The 15647-nt window shown below is 46.1% G+C and overlaps 1 protein-coding gene across 2 annotated transcripts in view; it reads left to right on the top strand.

Annotated features, from left to right (window-relative positions):
• The window catches only part of gabrb2a (gamma-aminobutyric acid type A receptor subunit beta2a), a 39178-nt gene that overhangs the window by 9884 nt on the left and 13647 nt on the right, over positions 1-15647 (top strand). For both annotated transcript variants that reach the window (XM_042074052.1, XM_042074051.1), the window contains exons 4-7: positions 171-391; positions 7304-7386; positions 14343-14480; positions 15073-15225. In XM_042074052.1, coding sequence (XP_041929986.1) covers positions 171-391; positions 7304-7386; positions 14343-14480; positions 15073-15225 — 595 coding nt within the window. The remainder of the gene's footprint in view (positions 1-170; positions 392-7303; positions 7387-14342; positions 14481-15072; positions 15226-15647) is intronic.

Genomic DNA, 15647 nt, shown 5'->3' on the forward strand with positions numbered 1-15647 from the left:
TTATGTTCTTGGTCTGTAAAGAGGCTCATATCAATTTGGCTCCAAAAGACCATAGACGTAGAAATGTGTGGTTACAATCAAGCTGCCAGATGCTGTAAACTCCCCAAGCAGCATCGACATCGTCGTGAACTTTCCAGTTTTTTACACAAACTGTTTTTCTATTTCCTCAGGACTACACCTTGACCATGTACTTCCAGCAAGCATGGCGAGACAAGCGTTTGTCTTACACCGAGATTCCTCTCAACCTCACACTGGATAACCGCGTGGCCGACCAGCTCTGGGTCCCGGACACTTACTTCCTCAACGACAAGAAGTCCTTTGTGCATGGAGTCACGGTCAAGAACAGGATGATTCGGCTACATCCAGATGGAACAGTGCTTTATGGATTGAGGTAAAAAAAAAAAAAAGTGGCTGGAATTTTTGACATCTTTATTGTCTCCAAGTAAGAAGTACAGTATGTGTGATCAATATCTGCCATTTGGCAGTGATTTATGGCCAGTGTGGATGGGGTTAGTTGCAGAGTGAAAGAGAGAAAGAAGTCCAGTTATTTGTGAGTGAGTGATTGAATAAAATGGACTCAGTGTGCCCATGTAGGTGTGAATGTGTGTGTGTGTGTGCTTAAGTGCGCATGTGTGTGTGTCTGTGTGTGTGTGTGGGGGGGGGGGCATGTGTGTATGTGTGTGGGAAACATGTGTGTGTGGGAGACGTGTGTGTGTGCATTAGCATGTATGCGTGTGTCTGTGTGTGTGTGTGTGTGTGGGGGGGAAACTTGTGTGTGTGTGTGTGGGAGACGTGTGTCTATGTGTGTGTGTGTGTGTGTGTGTGTGTGTTTGTGTGTATACCCGTCAGTATATTGTATCTGTTCAAACGAGACCACATCATGTCTATATTTAGGGGCGTGAGATTATCGTTGCTAATTCCATCGCTCAGTATCGCTGCATCACTTTTTTTCTCCTTTCTCCGAGCCTGTCAGCTTTCCCCATCAGAATGCTCTAAAAAAATGTAGGAATCTGCAGAGCCACAGATAAATCGGCGTTGCTATGCCGCAAAAAAATCAATAAATGTAATTTCTAACGCTTCATTATGTAAGTGGCCAATTACATAAGCCAACATGTATATTTTTACATAACGAGAGAATGGCAGGAAACGGGGTGCACTGATGAAGGGGGGGGGGGGGGGTGGGGGGGGGGTACAGGGTGCTTGGGAGCAAGGGCTGACGTGAGGCACCCAGACAGCAGTTCCACGTTCCACGTTCCTTGTTCCGCTCCACTCTGGTGTACGCGGAACGCTGCCGCCACCGGGAGAGGTCACTCTGAGAACTGGTGTTCTGTCCCCTTTCAGTCAACAGCACGCTTGACAGTGCGGGGCCCCGTAGGATGCCCTGTTTTCTTTTTTCTTTTCTTTTCCCTTTTTTTATTATTTATTTATTTATTTATTTATTTATTTATTTTTTGCAATTCAAGAGCTAACTCTTGTGTGCAGCGGGTTTGGGGGGGGGGTGGGGGGGGGGGCTGCCCCAGCCACAAGGCATGCTTTTACGGGGTGGAGGAGAACTCTGAGGAAGGGGAAAGTGGGAGGCAGAGAGTGTGTGTGTGTGTGTGTGTGTGTGTGTGTGTGTGTGCGTACGGGGACGGGAGTGTATTAGAGCACTCAGCTGGGGTTGTGTCGGTCAACGCTGGCATGTGTGCTGAAAGGGTGAAGAGTGGATTCTGAGTCGGTGGGGCTGGTGGAGGAGGATGGAGAGAAGGGGAAAAAAGGAAGGATAGAGCAAAGACAGGGGGAGGGGTAAAAAAGGAAGGATAGAGGAAAGACAGGGGGAGGGGTAAAAAAAGGAAGGATAGAGCAAAGACAGGGGGAGGGGTAAAAAAAGGAAGGATAGAGGAAAGACAGGGGGAGGGGTGGGGTAGTCTGCATTCATTACCAGTACGCACCATTCCAACACCCCGTTAGCCTCCCACCACCCCCACCCTCCTTCCCATACCCCCCCCCCCCTTCCAGTAAGCCTGCCAAAGTTGGGCCTTCGATTACCAGGAGAGGCAGAAAATTACAACAGTGTTCCCAACTGTCAGTTAGAGCGCAGCCGGGCTATCAGCGAGAGGCAGGCAGATCTGATTATCCATCCAGCCCTCGCCATGCAGCGAGAGGCAGGCAGATCTGATGATCCATCCAGCCCTCGCCATCCAGCCCTCGCCATGCAGCGAGAGGCAGGCAGATCTGATGATCCATCCAGCCCTCGCCATGCAGCCCTCGCCATGCAGCCCTCGCCACGCAGCCCTCGCCATGCAGCGGCCGGCACTCAGGCCTACGGGAGCCCAGGAGCAGGACTGGGAATGGGACTGCAGCCGGGGCCAGGCGGATCTCTCACACACACACACACACACACACACACACACACACACACACACACACACACACACACACACACACACACACACACTTAGATGGCCAGTTACTTAGATGGCCAGTACTGGAGAGATGTGTGGCTATGGATGAGATGTGTGGCTATGGATGTTTTATCAGTGGGTGTTTGGTCTGTTTTTATCGGTTCTTTGTGTGTGTGTGTGTGTGTGTGTGTCTGTGTGTGTGTGCGTGATTGAGAGTATGTCCAATCTGTGTTGAATACCTATCTATTTTGCGTTAGTTTTTTTGAGAGAAGTCAATGATGCTTGTGTGCATGCTTGTTGTGGACAAGGAGAGATTTCACATGTGTGAGATGGAAGATAAAAGACAATTTTATTGAATATTGATTCAGAAAGTTTGATTCTGTACAGATAATTGCACAGATTTTTTGAATTATTATGCCTCTGAGAGGACTTTGCATTGAGAGAGGGAAACAGGGGGAGAGAAGGCGCAACCATTAAAGATTCATCTGGGGATAAGAGTGTTGGCTCGCTTTGATTTGGACGTCCAAAGACAAGCCCAAGCAAGTGCGAAAGCAGTGGCTATTTTTAGACCCCCCCTTCGCAAACTCCTTTTGTGTAATAGCATATTCTTACGCCATTAAGGAGGCCATCTTCTTTTGTCGAGGAGGGAGAACACCACAGAGGCGTTCAAAATAGTGTGTGGATGATGACAGGCGTCGCTACGTGTGGGGAGATCTGCTGAGGGGAGCAGGAGGGAATTCAATACCCCTCGACGTTCCCTTTTTATCGCCTGTCTTGTCAATAGGGGGCTTACTGAGACCACCTCAAGGCAAAGGGCTTTAGTTTTTAAATCAATGATTGTTTTTGTTTGTTTGTTTCTCTCTTTTTCTTTCTTTATCTCTCTCTCTCTCTCTTTCTCTCTCCCCCTCTCCCTCTCTCTCTCTCTCTTTGTCTCTCCCTGTCAGCAGTCGTCAACTCAGTATTATTTGACATTGGTTTTAAGTCAAAAATGTTGTGGCTCATTTCTGTGTGTGTGTGTGTGTGTGTGTGAAAGAGAGAGAGGAAGAGAAAGTGTGAGGGAGGGAAAGAGAGAGAGAGGAAGGGAGGGTGAGACAGACAGTGAGAGTTTTGTTTTTGGAGAGCGTGTTGAGTCAGTGATATTTGATATTGTGACATGTTGCCAGACACAATATTTGACCATCTGAAATATGGTTTTCCCGAATGCATGACTTTCTCAGTCCGCCATGACCTTTGTGTGAAAGACTTTAGCTTTTTTCGTTTCCTGGCTGTTTTTCATTTCCGAACCACTGCACTCCACAACCGGCTCCCCATCCTATGAACACACCAGTTCCAGTTTTAGGTGCCAGCGCAAATGACACCCTGCCCATTCCTCAGCCATGTAAGCTGTGACAGTGTTAAAAATTCATATTCAATGTATATTTATGAGGGCAGATTTGCATCTGTTGTATGGCTGTGGATATTATGACTCTCCTCATAAAGGATGGCCTTACCTGCCGTTGTTGGTAATTCACTCCACTGGAGATTGCTGTAGCTCGGAGTAATGTTCTGTCACAATGTGCCTCTCCTGTTGTTTTTCCTCTCCCTCTTTCCCTCTCTCTCTCTCTCTCTCTCTCTCTCTCTCTCTCTCTTTGAGCTCAAATGCGCTCCCTCCTAATGAAATTTAGTCAGGAGACCTTTGTGGTGTGTTGCAGCACAAGCCTCAGTAAACAAGGTCATTGGGAATAAAGGTGCACATCACGCCCAGGGGTCCAGAGCCAAGCCTCACATGAACCGTGAGCGAGGAGGAGGGAGAGAGAGAATGAGAGAGAGAGAGAGAGAGTAGGAGAGAGAAGGAGAGAGAGTGTGTGTTGGGGGTGGAGGGGGGGGGCATTATAGTGGTGGTGCTCCCATTAGTTTTGAAACCAGTCTGGGGATATGCAAATCCAAACAGAGACTCTCTCTCTCTCTCTTTTACCTCTCTCTCTCACACACACACACACACACACACACACACAAACACACACACCCACGCACACACACGCACACACGCACACACACGCACAGTGAGCATTTGATTCTCACTGACCCGAACCTCCACCCCACCCCTGTGCTGCAATATGCTTAAGAGAAAAACAGTGTGGCAGCCCGAGCACGGTTCAGGCAGGAGAGGACCAGACGGTCAGCAGAGCAGACAGAGAGAGGGGTGGATAGAGAGAGAGAGAGAGAGAGAGAGAGAGAGAGAGAGAGAGAGAGAGAGAGCATGGTGCAGAGTAAAAAGGTACCATTAAGCCCATTAAGATCGTATAGACCTGGACTGGCCCACATCTTCCTGACTGCTGGACCATACCCAGATCCTTTCTCTGAAAACTGATACCTCTCAGCCAGTAAGCAGGAGGCCAGGAAGGGAGAGGAGAGGAGAGAGAGATAGAGGGGAGAGGAGAGGAAAGAGAATGAGGAGAAGACAGGGGAGAGGAGAGAGAGGAGAGAGAATGAGGAGAAGAGAGGGGGGAGAGAGAGAATGAGGAGAAGAGAGGGGGGAGAGAGAGAATGAGGAGAAGAGAGGAGAGGAGAGAGAATGAGGAGAAGAGAGGGGAGAGGAGAGAGAATGAGGAGAAGAGAGTGAAGAGAGGAGAAAAGAGGAGAGAGCGAGATCGTGACCAGCCGAGAGAGGAGGCAGGCGGGGACGTGTGCTTCTGCCTCTGCCCCTCCTGCTACCTCCGCTAGCAGCAGCTGCTGCTGTTTCTACGGCTACGGAGAGAGAGTGAGAGGCTGGCTGGGTGCTAGGCATGTTTTTGTAGTGGGAGGGGAGAGGCAGGGTCTCTCTCTCTCTCTGCCTGTGTCTATCTGACTTGCTCTTTGTTGTCGTAGCTAATCATTCGGTTGTTTTTAGCTGTTTCACATTTCACATGTATTTTCTTAAAAGCATTTTGGTTTCCGTTGTACAAAATGTGGTTGTGATTGGCTTGTTTCTGTATTTGTTCCGTATTTTGGAGATAGTGGGGAGTCCTGTTGCCTCTTGAACACCACCACAGGTGATATGGACCTGTGAGAGCACCATGAGACTCGCTCCATCAGCTGTCTTTCTAGCAGCTACCAATCTCCGTGATGATGATGATGATGATGATGATGATGATGATGACGCCGTCATCGGCACCTATAAATAGGCTGTTATTTTTACCCCTGCCATCTTGGCCTGATTTCCACATTTCCCCAGCGCTTCCTGTGCAACTGTGATTATTGAGTGGTGGATGAGGATGGAGCCTGGAGCCAGAATGGCGGGTGAATGGGCTCTGGCGCCTGGTGCTACTGCCGCTGCTGCTGCTGCTTGACGAGTGCTTGTGAAGGGGCGAACTTGGACAGTGCCCATCTCCCTCCGGTCCCGCAGTTCCTTGGGTCCACTAACGGGCCTGTTACGTAATAGGGACCTGGTGCGCGAGTAAGCGAGCAGCCGAGAGAGAGAGAAAGAGCGAGCAGCTGAGAGAGAGAGAGAGAGAAAGAGTGAGCAGCTGAGAGAAAGAGAGAGAGAGAGAGCAGCTGAGAGAGAGAGAGAAAGAGTGAGCAGCTGAGAGAAAGAGAGAGAGAGAGCGAGCAGCCGAGAGAGAGAAAGAGAGAGAGAGACAGAGAGAAAGAGAGAGAGCGAGCATGTTTTAAAGTCTCCCTCCGAACTTTCGCCTCACCAGGAGAGGGCCTCTGGGGGAGCGGGATATTTCATGTGAGAGGATTTCAAATTAACTTGCGTCCTTAATTATTGATGATATGCAGTCTTGAAGAAGAATTCGCGCCATAGTAAAGTTCAGGCGAAAACCTATTAAATTTTAGATTCAGGAACCTCATATTTAATTTTACATTTTTATTTATTTATTTGTGTGTGTGTGTGTGTGTGTGTCTGTGTGTCTATGTCTGTGTCTGTGTCTGTGTCCGTGTGTGTGAGGAGAAATGGCGTCCCAGGGAAGCATGCTTGTTTTGCCTAGCTTAATTAGCTCCAGCCCCACCCCTCAGCGTGTGTGTGTGTGTGTGTGTGTGTGTGTGTGTACTGAGTAGATGGACTCATGATGCTTATTCAAGCCATTTTCTTTATCAATCCTTGATGAAGTACTGAGCCATTTGTCAGAGATGAGAGCAGGGTTGCTTGCAGTGGAAGGGTCTCTTTGTATGTAGTGGTCCAGCCATAGCATGGTTCTCAGGGAGGAAAAAAGGCCATATAACAAAACATTCAATATATAACGTTATGTCATTTTTAAACAGGCATACCAGAGGCCCAATCCCGAGGACCCCACTGCTTTATGTGTCCAGTCCTGTTGGATATTCTCCTCTGTTTCACTCGACTCTTTAGACGAAGACCTTTTTTAACTTAAAGCTTTAGTTTAGTTAAGCTTTGGCTTTGTATATGTATAGCTAAATGTTTCTGTGTGTATGTGTCTATAACTAGGGTGTGTGTGTGTGTGTGTGTGTGTGTGAACAGTGTGGGAGCATGTGTGTGTGGATGTGGATGTGTGCTTGTGTATGTATAACCAAATGTTTCTGTGTGTATGTCTATGACTAGGATGTGTGTGTGTGTGTGTGTGTGTGTGTGTGTGTGTGTGTGTGTGTGTGAACAGTGTGGGAGCATGTGTGTGTGGATGTGTGCTTGTGTATGTATAACCAAATGTTCCTGTGTGTATGCTTCTATAACTAGGATATGTGTGTGTGTGTGTTTGTGGGTGTGTGTGTGCACGTGCGTGTGTGTATAACACGGTTTGTGTGTATGCATAGCATTGTGTGTGTGTGTGTGTGTGTGTGTGTGTATGGCTGTGTATGGCTATGTGTGTATTCCATGCTTTTGTGAGCATGTGTGTGTCCTAGCGTGTGTGTGTGAGTACATTGTGCATGCATGTGTCTCCTGTGTCCTTGAGAATGCCTGGCTTAATCCACACTACCCCCCCCCCCCCTCCCCTGGGCAGGATCACCACCACGGCAGCCTGTATGATGGATCTGCGCCGATACCCTCTGGATGAGCAGAACTGCACCCTGGAAATAGAGAGCTGTGAGTAGCCAGCAGACCGCCCTCACACCCTCCCCCACACTCCCCCACTCCACTCCCCAGTCTGGAGTGGACAGGTATCTCAATAGCCTCCCTGTGTCCTCTTCTCTCCTCCTCCTCCTCCTCTTCCTCTTCTCTCCTCCTCTACCTCCTCTCTCTTTCTTCACTTCTCATCGCTCTGTCTCTCTCTCTCTCCTATCCCCTTTTCTCCACCTCTCCTCTCACTTTTCTCTCTGTCCTCTCTCTACTTTTCTTCCTCTCCTCCTCCTCCTCTTCCTCTCCTCCTCTTGTTCCTCTTGTTCCTCCCTACACTGTCCTAATCTCCTTCTCTCTCTTTACTCCACTCCCCCTCTGTTCTCTCACTACTTATTCTCTTCAATCTCTTTTACTTTTAGACCTGTTTAGACCTGTTACCATTATGTCTCTTCTCTTCTCCACTTCTCTCCTCTTCTCTCATCTACTCTTCTCTTCTCTACTACTCTGCCCTACAAAGGCTAAGAGCAGTATCTTCACTTTTTTGCACAAATAACAAGTACATGATCTGCTCTTCAATCTGTTAAAATGGCATATGGCTACCTAATAAATTTCTTAGCTAAATTTACATTTTTAGTTTGCAGTTTGTATAGAAAAGTAGAGTGAAACCAAGGCAGAGTGCAGTATCTGCCCTTACTGCCTTGATTTCACTTGCCATTACTGCATTTTGCCTTGGTTTACTTGCCCTTACTCTAATTGGATATGATTAATTAAGGCATGAAATAAACAAAGCTATCACTTTATCAAAGGTTCTCCAGGACTGACAGTCCTGATGACTGGCGTTACTGTCTGTTAGCTCGAAGCCCAGACAATTTCCCTGAATTGATAACCATGTGAAAGTGTGACAAACAACAAGAATGTGGAAGTGTCTGTGTTTGTGTGTGTGTGTGTGTGTGTGTGTGTGTGTGTGTGTGTGTGTGTGTGTGTGTGTGTGTGTGTGTGTGTGTGTGTGTGTGTGTGTGTGATACGTGCACAGGGACAGACTGGGACTAAAAAAGGCCCTAGACTTACTTCTAAAAAGGCACACTACCATTCACACTCACACACACATTAGGTGTCAATCATGATACAGTCTCACAATATTAAATGCCAGTGAAAGTATCATATTCAAAATAGTCAGTCAGATTTTACAAAAAGTAATTAACATATACTTTGACAAATATAAGCAGCAGTGTGCAAAGGTGTCAAAGGTTAGGTTTTGGTGTGCAGAAATGCAATATTGCTTGACATGAAAGTCTACAAGAATACCCGATTGATTTTGTTCCATTTTTACATAAATGTTTATAAATGACAGAGTTGTGCCATTGTTAAGGCATCAAGCAGCATATCTTCACTAAAAATGTAGTGCCTCCTCAATTAATATAAAAATTGAGTGATTATGATCACTTGCTACACTTACTGCAAAATGTTATTGTATGGCCATGTAAGTATAAGCAGTAATGCAAAGGCAAAGTGCAGTATAGCCTATAAAACTACCAAATTTTGCCTAAATGTCAAAAAACTAAATGTTTAATATTTACCTCACTTTGATCGATCTAATTATACCCCTTGTTAAATATAATTTGATGCTTATACTCGGTGTAAGAAAAACACAGAAAGCTGTTTTTCTCAGTTTGGCGATTTTGCAGATACTGCTCTTTGGCTTTGCAGTACTCTTCTTTCCTATTCTCTCATCTACTCTTCTCTTCTTTACATTATACAGACAACCCTGCTCTCTCACATAGTCCTGTACAAATTATATGGTCCTTTCTGCGGTGTCATACAGTATATGGAATGAAATATTGCTTCTGTTTTATTTTTTCAATTCAAACGTTGTGTGGCTCTCAACCATCAGTGATCACATTTCAAGCAGTCACTTATGGTGCAGATAAATTAGGCAATTACCCGCCTCCCAAAAGGCCCCAAATCGACCATCTCTATTAAGATGAATAGCATTTCTCTTTTTTTAATTTCACATGATTTTCCACCATCATTGTAAGTAATTGTGTGTAGTGCAAAAAAAAGAAAGAAGGAGAGGCAGGGGGGGGAGAGAGAGGGAAGGGGGAGGGAGATTCTTCTAATAAAAAATGAAAGTTGGTGGAGCGAAATGAGAGGTCCTCTCCATGTTTTATCTGTGTCCCCGGAGTCATGGATTAGAGGCTGTGATGTGCGGTGGAGGCGGGGCTTCAGAGTCATGGATTAGAGGCTGTGATGTCGGGTGGAGGCGGGGCATCAGCTGTGCCGTTTGATCACACTGTTGCCAGGAGCGCTAAAAGAACAGCACCGGTCAGAATGGGCCTACTACCCCCCACCCCTCGCTCTCTCTCTCTCTCTCTCTCTCTCTCTCTCTCCCACTCCATCTCTCTCTCTCTCTCTCACTCACTCGATCTCTCTCTCCATCAATCCCGTCTCTCTCACTCACTCACTTACTCCCCTGCCATTGTGCTCATTGGGCCTCTCTCTCTCTCTCTCGCTCTATCTCTCGCTCTATCTCTCTCTCTCTCTCTCTCTCTCTCTCGCCCTATCTCTCTCTCTCTCTCGCTCTATCTCTCTCTCTCTCTCTCTCTCGCTCTATCTCTATTTATCTGTCTCTCACTTTCTTTCTATCTCTTGCTCTCGCTCTCTCTTCCCTTCACTCCTCTCTCTCTACCACTTCTTAAACTCTCTCTCTCTCTCTTCTTGATGTCTCCCTCCTTCTATTTCTCTTTTACTCTTGCTGCCTCTTTTTCAGTCATTTTCCTTTCATCTTTCTGTCTTCTCTGCATTCTCTCTCTGTGTCATTCTCAGTCTTTCTCTTTCCATCTCTCTTGCTCTCTCTCTCTCTCTCTCTCTGTCAGTCCTTCCCTATGTGTCTGTCCTTATAGTATTCTTGCATTTTCTGTCAGCCTCTCTGTCTTTCTCTCTCTATCTTATTCCTTTCATCATTCTCATCCTCCTCTGCCTCTCTCTCTCTTCCTCTATCTGTCACTCTCTCCCTCTGTGCCTTTCTCTGCCAATCTTTTCTTCTTAGTTGTTGCTCTTATTCTCTACCTCTTGCTTCTTTAGCCTGCTCCTTCGCAGTTCTCATCTGTTTCATACAATCATTCAATCTCTTTTACATTCTTCTTTCTTTTGCCTGATTTCTTGTTCTATCTTTTCATTCACTCCACTGAGTCTTTCCATTCTCTTGTTCTCATGCTCTGTGTTCCATTCTCTTGTTCTCATGCTCCGTGTTCCATTCTCCTGTTCTCATGCTCCGTGTTCCATTCTCCTGTAGTTGAGTCTGCCCTGGCTGTCTCTCTTCCTTCTTTAAAGAGCAACCTTACTTTTTTATTCTGCTGTCTAATTCCTCACTGATATCTCTCTCTCAAACACACTCTCCATGGGTGTACACACACACACACACACAGAGAGAGAGAGAGAGAAACACGTCTGCACACACACATGCACGCACACACAAACAAACGCAAAAAAAAAAAAAAAAACACATTCACTTACACACACACACACGCACACACACACACACCCACACACACACACACACACACACACATACACACATTCATCTGCCCTACTACTATCACACATACACCCATAGTCTTTCGGCACTGCCAAAACACACACACAAATACACACACACACACACACACACACACACACACACACACACACACACACACACACACACACACACACATACACACACATTCATCTGCCCTACTACTATCACACATACACCCATAGTCTTTCGGCACTGCCAAAACACACACACAAATACACACACACACACACACATGCACTCATACAAATACATGAACAAGTGTGCATGTGAGTACACAGCACACACACACACACACGCACATACTGTATCCAAGCTCTGCTCTACATTGCACAACCATGTGCACGTCTGGCGTTTCTGAAAAATCTCAGGGCTTGATTGCAATGCCCCAACACTCAGCACCACTCGCTGGCAGCCATCACTGTTCTCGTTTAATGAGCCTGCAGCTTCCCTCTCCTCTCCTCTCCTCTCCTCTTATCTTTTCTCCTCTCCTCTCCTCTCATCTTTTCTCCTCTCCTCTCATCTTTTCTCCTCTTCTCTCCTCTCTTCTCTTCTCCTCTCCTCTCTTCTTGTCTCCTCTCATCTCTTCTCCTCTCATCTCATCTCATCTCTTCTTCTCACCTCTCTTCTCCTCACCTCTCATCTCATCGATTCTCCTCTTCTCTCTTCTTCTCTTCTCCTCTCTTCTCCTCGTCTCTCATCTCTTCACTCATCTCTTCTCCTCTCCTCTCTTCTCTTCTCTTCTCTCCTCGCCTCTCCTTTAATCTCTTCTCATATCTTCTCATCTCTTCTCCTCTCCTCTCTTCTCCTAACCTCTCCTTGCTCTCCTCTCCCCTCTGCTCCTCTCCTTGTGTCTCCTCTCCTCTTTTCTCCTCTCCTGGCCTCGCCTCTCCCTCTTGATGAACTTGATACTTGATACATTTTTAATTGACGTGATTCCGAAGCACCACAAGATTCCAGGGATAATAAGAGTGTAATCTCCCCTTTTCACTCAGCCAAGGCTCTGATGCTGTGGGAGTTGCTGTCGGGATTCTTCATGTTTTTCTGTCTTTTTCCCCCCTTCTCCATTTTCTTGTTTTTCTCTCTCTCTCGCGCGCGCGCTTTTTTTCCTTGAAGATTTAATCAGTGGCTGCACCCAAGCGCTGAGCGGAAGCCACCTTCAAAGTGTGGCACACAGAAGCCATGTTGACATAAATCAGTCACATGACTTTTCTCTGGCAAAGGCAGTGGCTCAGTGATAATAGGAGTTAATGGAACAAGAGTAAAGGCGTGTGCGCACACACGCAGAGAAACACACACACACACACACACACACACACACACACACTCGCATACATAAAAACATACATACATATAACATACACACATACACACATACACACAAACACACACATACACACAAACATACATACATACATACATACATACATACAACATACACACGTACATGTACACACACACACACACACACACACACACACACACACACACACACACACACAGGAAGGAGACTGCTTCATAAGCCCAGCCCTGCCTATCTATCTGTCTTGTTCCACTCCAAGTCCCTGAGACAGCAGTCCAGACAGACTGTATGCCTGTGTGGGGACGAGGACTCCTCAGTGTGCCTGCTTGAGCATGTGTGTTACAGCCACAGACCTAATAACTTCCCACAAACATCATACAAATGTGTACGTTTATGTGTACGCAAATGTACATCTGTGTTTTGTGGAATACGTTAGGCTACATTATTGTAGGTTTGAAGATTGAAGATTTAAGCCATTCTTGAGAAATGACTCCCAAGAATTGACCATATACCGGTAATGCTACTACTTACTTTTTCACATTCGGTATTGCTGGAAAAGCTCAAAAGGTTTTTTCTCAAACTTTTATGCTTAGATCTCTTAGATAGATGGATACTTTATTGATCCCCAAGGGAAAATTCAAGAATTCTTGTGCTCCCTTTGAGAGGGGGTACTGTTTAAGTTTCCTGATGACATTTTAGTTTTACATCAATATTAAAGATTCAATAGGCCACTTAGAGTTTTGGCCTATTAAAAGACTACAGTTGAGCACATGTGCCATTTCAAGATTTATACAAAGGGCTCTGGCCTTATATTGTAGATGTATGACGGGGACAAAAAAATCACTCAGATTTGTAATCCAAGAGAATCTTTGTCTTTCCAACCTATCCAATGTTGGTTAGGCTGAACTTCCTTAAGGCCTGCTGGTAGTAGACTATCTAGTCTTGCTAAAGCCAGTCCCATTGTTGATCAGTTCTTCAATACCATACTGGTGACGACACAATCATGGCACATTACAGTTATTCCATTCCAGCTAAGCTGTAGAATGCAGTGACGGTGATAACAATTTTTATGTTTGAAAATTGACAATAACAATAGGTGGCATCTGGCCTTTTCTGCTTGGCCTTAACTATATGATGTTTTTTTATGTTTGTTTTTTTGCAGATTTGTATTACCATTGTGGGAAGTTTTTACATTTGTAGGTGTAACATGCATGTGTTTTTTTCTTTCATTTGCACACGTGTGTGCGCATGTGCACACACCCCACGCGCCTGTGTGTGCGTGTGTGTGGGTCTCCATGCCTTGGAAATTCCTCTCCGTGGTTTCCTTTGGAATACCTTTAATTAAACATTACCAGTGAGGACCCTGCAGGGGTTAAGTTATCCATACACTCCACCTCCGGCACCCCCCCCCCCCCCATCCCTCCATCCCCCCCACCACTACTACCTAGAAGGGGGGGCTCCTTCTGTCCGCCGCTGACGCTACCTGGATGGCTTAGCCAGGCAGAGATAACTATCTTAAACGTGTGGAAAAGCGGCAGGCTTGGCCCGTTAATTATTCATCGCACTAAATAGGTCACTGGCTCTCATTACGAGGCTCCAGCAGACTAGCTGGTGCAGACTGAGAGGGAATCGCTGCGGTCGCGCTGCTCCTCCGAGCGCCACGCACGCTCGCTCCCGAGTCAAACACACACACACAAACACACACACACACACACACACACACACACATACACATACACATACTGTACACACACCCCTCTCTGTTCCCATCCTTCCGGCAACTCGCTCTGCTACAGAATGTTTGCCTGTGTTGTTGCGTTGGCGGGGGTTGGGTGGGGGAAGAGGGAGAAATCTCCCATTACTTTTTAATTCCTGTGTTTCGCTCATCAATATTGATAGTCCGGCTTTTGACATTTAAGACGTTATGTCATCCCGTGCTTGGGCTGTGTGAAACGCTAGATAGATATGAGATATCTCCACGAAACCACGGTACCGGTACTCTGTCCCCAGAGGCTCTCATCTCCACAGCATATCCCCTCCCTGTTCTCCGCCATATGTGGACAGGGGGAACGTTGACGGGCCCGTTGTGTCTGGTTCTCTTGACAGATGGCTACACCACGGACGACATCGAGTTCTACTGGAGAGGCGGGGACGGCGCCGTCTCTGGGGTGGAGAGAATCGAGCTGCCACAGTTCTCCATCGTGGACTACAAGCTCATCTCCAAGAACGTGGTGTTCTCCACAGGTGCGCTAGGGCTTCCGAACTCTTTTCTCTTTTCTCTCTCTCTTCCTCTCACCCCCCCCCCCAGCACCCAGCACACTGGAGCCCCAGCTCTGAATGATTAATGACTCCTACATACAGTAAAAGTCAAATGAATGAACTATGTCTTCCATTAGCTTATCACTGCTGCTAGTGCTTATCACTATGTTAAAGTTGTTGCACTGTATGGTAACATTAACATTGTTCATTTAAATTAAATAATTCTAAATATGAATAGTCATTGCCAATGGCAGCATATTTGAGTTGTTACCGAGCCAATTATTATATCTATTGCAATTCATCTTTTGTTGATTTTCTTGTTTTTATTTCACAGTTGTTTAACTTGGCAGGTCACTGAAGGTCCCTATCTAGAGTAGTGGTGCAGGCAGTCTGTCTTTGAATTTATGAAATACACAATGCCATTTACTCAATTCTTTTTATACAAACAATCAGACTGCAACACAAACATAAAACTTGTTCTGAAGGAGACAAAGAAAATCATGTCTAGATTCTCCATTGTTTTTTTAAGTGTTAGCTGTGTTAGCTCTCACTAATTTAGCCCCCTCTCTCTGCACAGGCTCCTACCCTCGACTGTCACTGAGCTTCAAGCTGAAGAGGAACATCGGCTACTTCATCCTGCAGACGTACATGCCCTCCATCCTGATCACCATCCTCTCCTGGGTCTCCTTCTGGATCAACTACGACGCCTCGGCTGCCAGAGTCGCCTTAGGTGGGCTCATACCCACTGGAAATTATTCCAGTGTTGAATATGTAACTACGCCTAGTTTTTTTTTAGCAAGAGTATACTTTTACACTTTGTAAAAAGAGTATTTTCCAAGTTTCATTTGGAATAATTTATTTAATTTCATGCATTGGTCTTGAGCATATAAGCACTACTTGCCTTCGCTGTCTTGTGTTGGAATATGTGCTGAAATTCTGAGCTCTCTCAGTTAGACCGAATCTGTACATTGTTGTCTGCAGATATTCATTGTCATGCACATCTAGCCAGATATACATGACGATATTTAAATTCAAATATGTACATTCAGACGTTCCCTGCTGCAAGACCAGTTTAGTGGTGTTTATTTGTCGTCAGTGCAGTGCAGCAGCTAGCAGCTCTGAAGTGAGGACTCAGAAGCAGAACAGTGTGGT

Source organism: Alosa sapidissima, chromosome 20 (genome assembly GCF_018492685.1).
Source record: "Alosa sapidissima isolate fAloSap1 chromosome 20, fAloSap1.pri, whole genome shotgun sequence".
NCBI lineage: Eukaryota > Metazoa > Chordata > Actinopteri > Clupeiformes > Clupeidae > Alosa > Alosa sapidissima.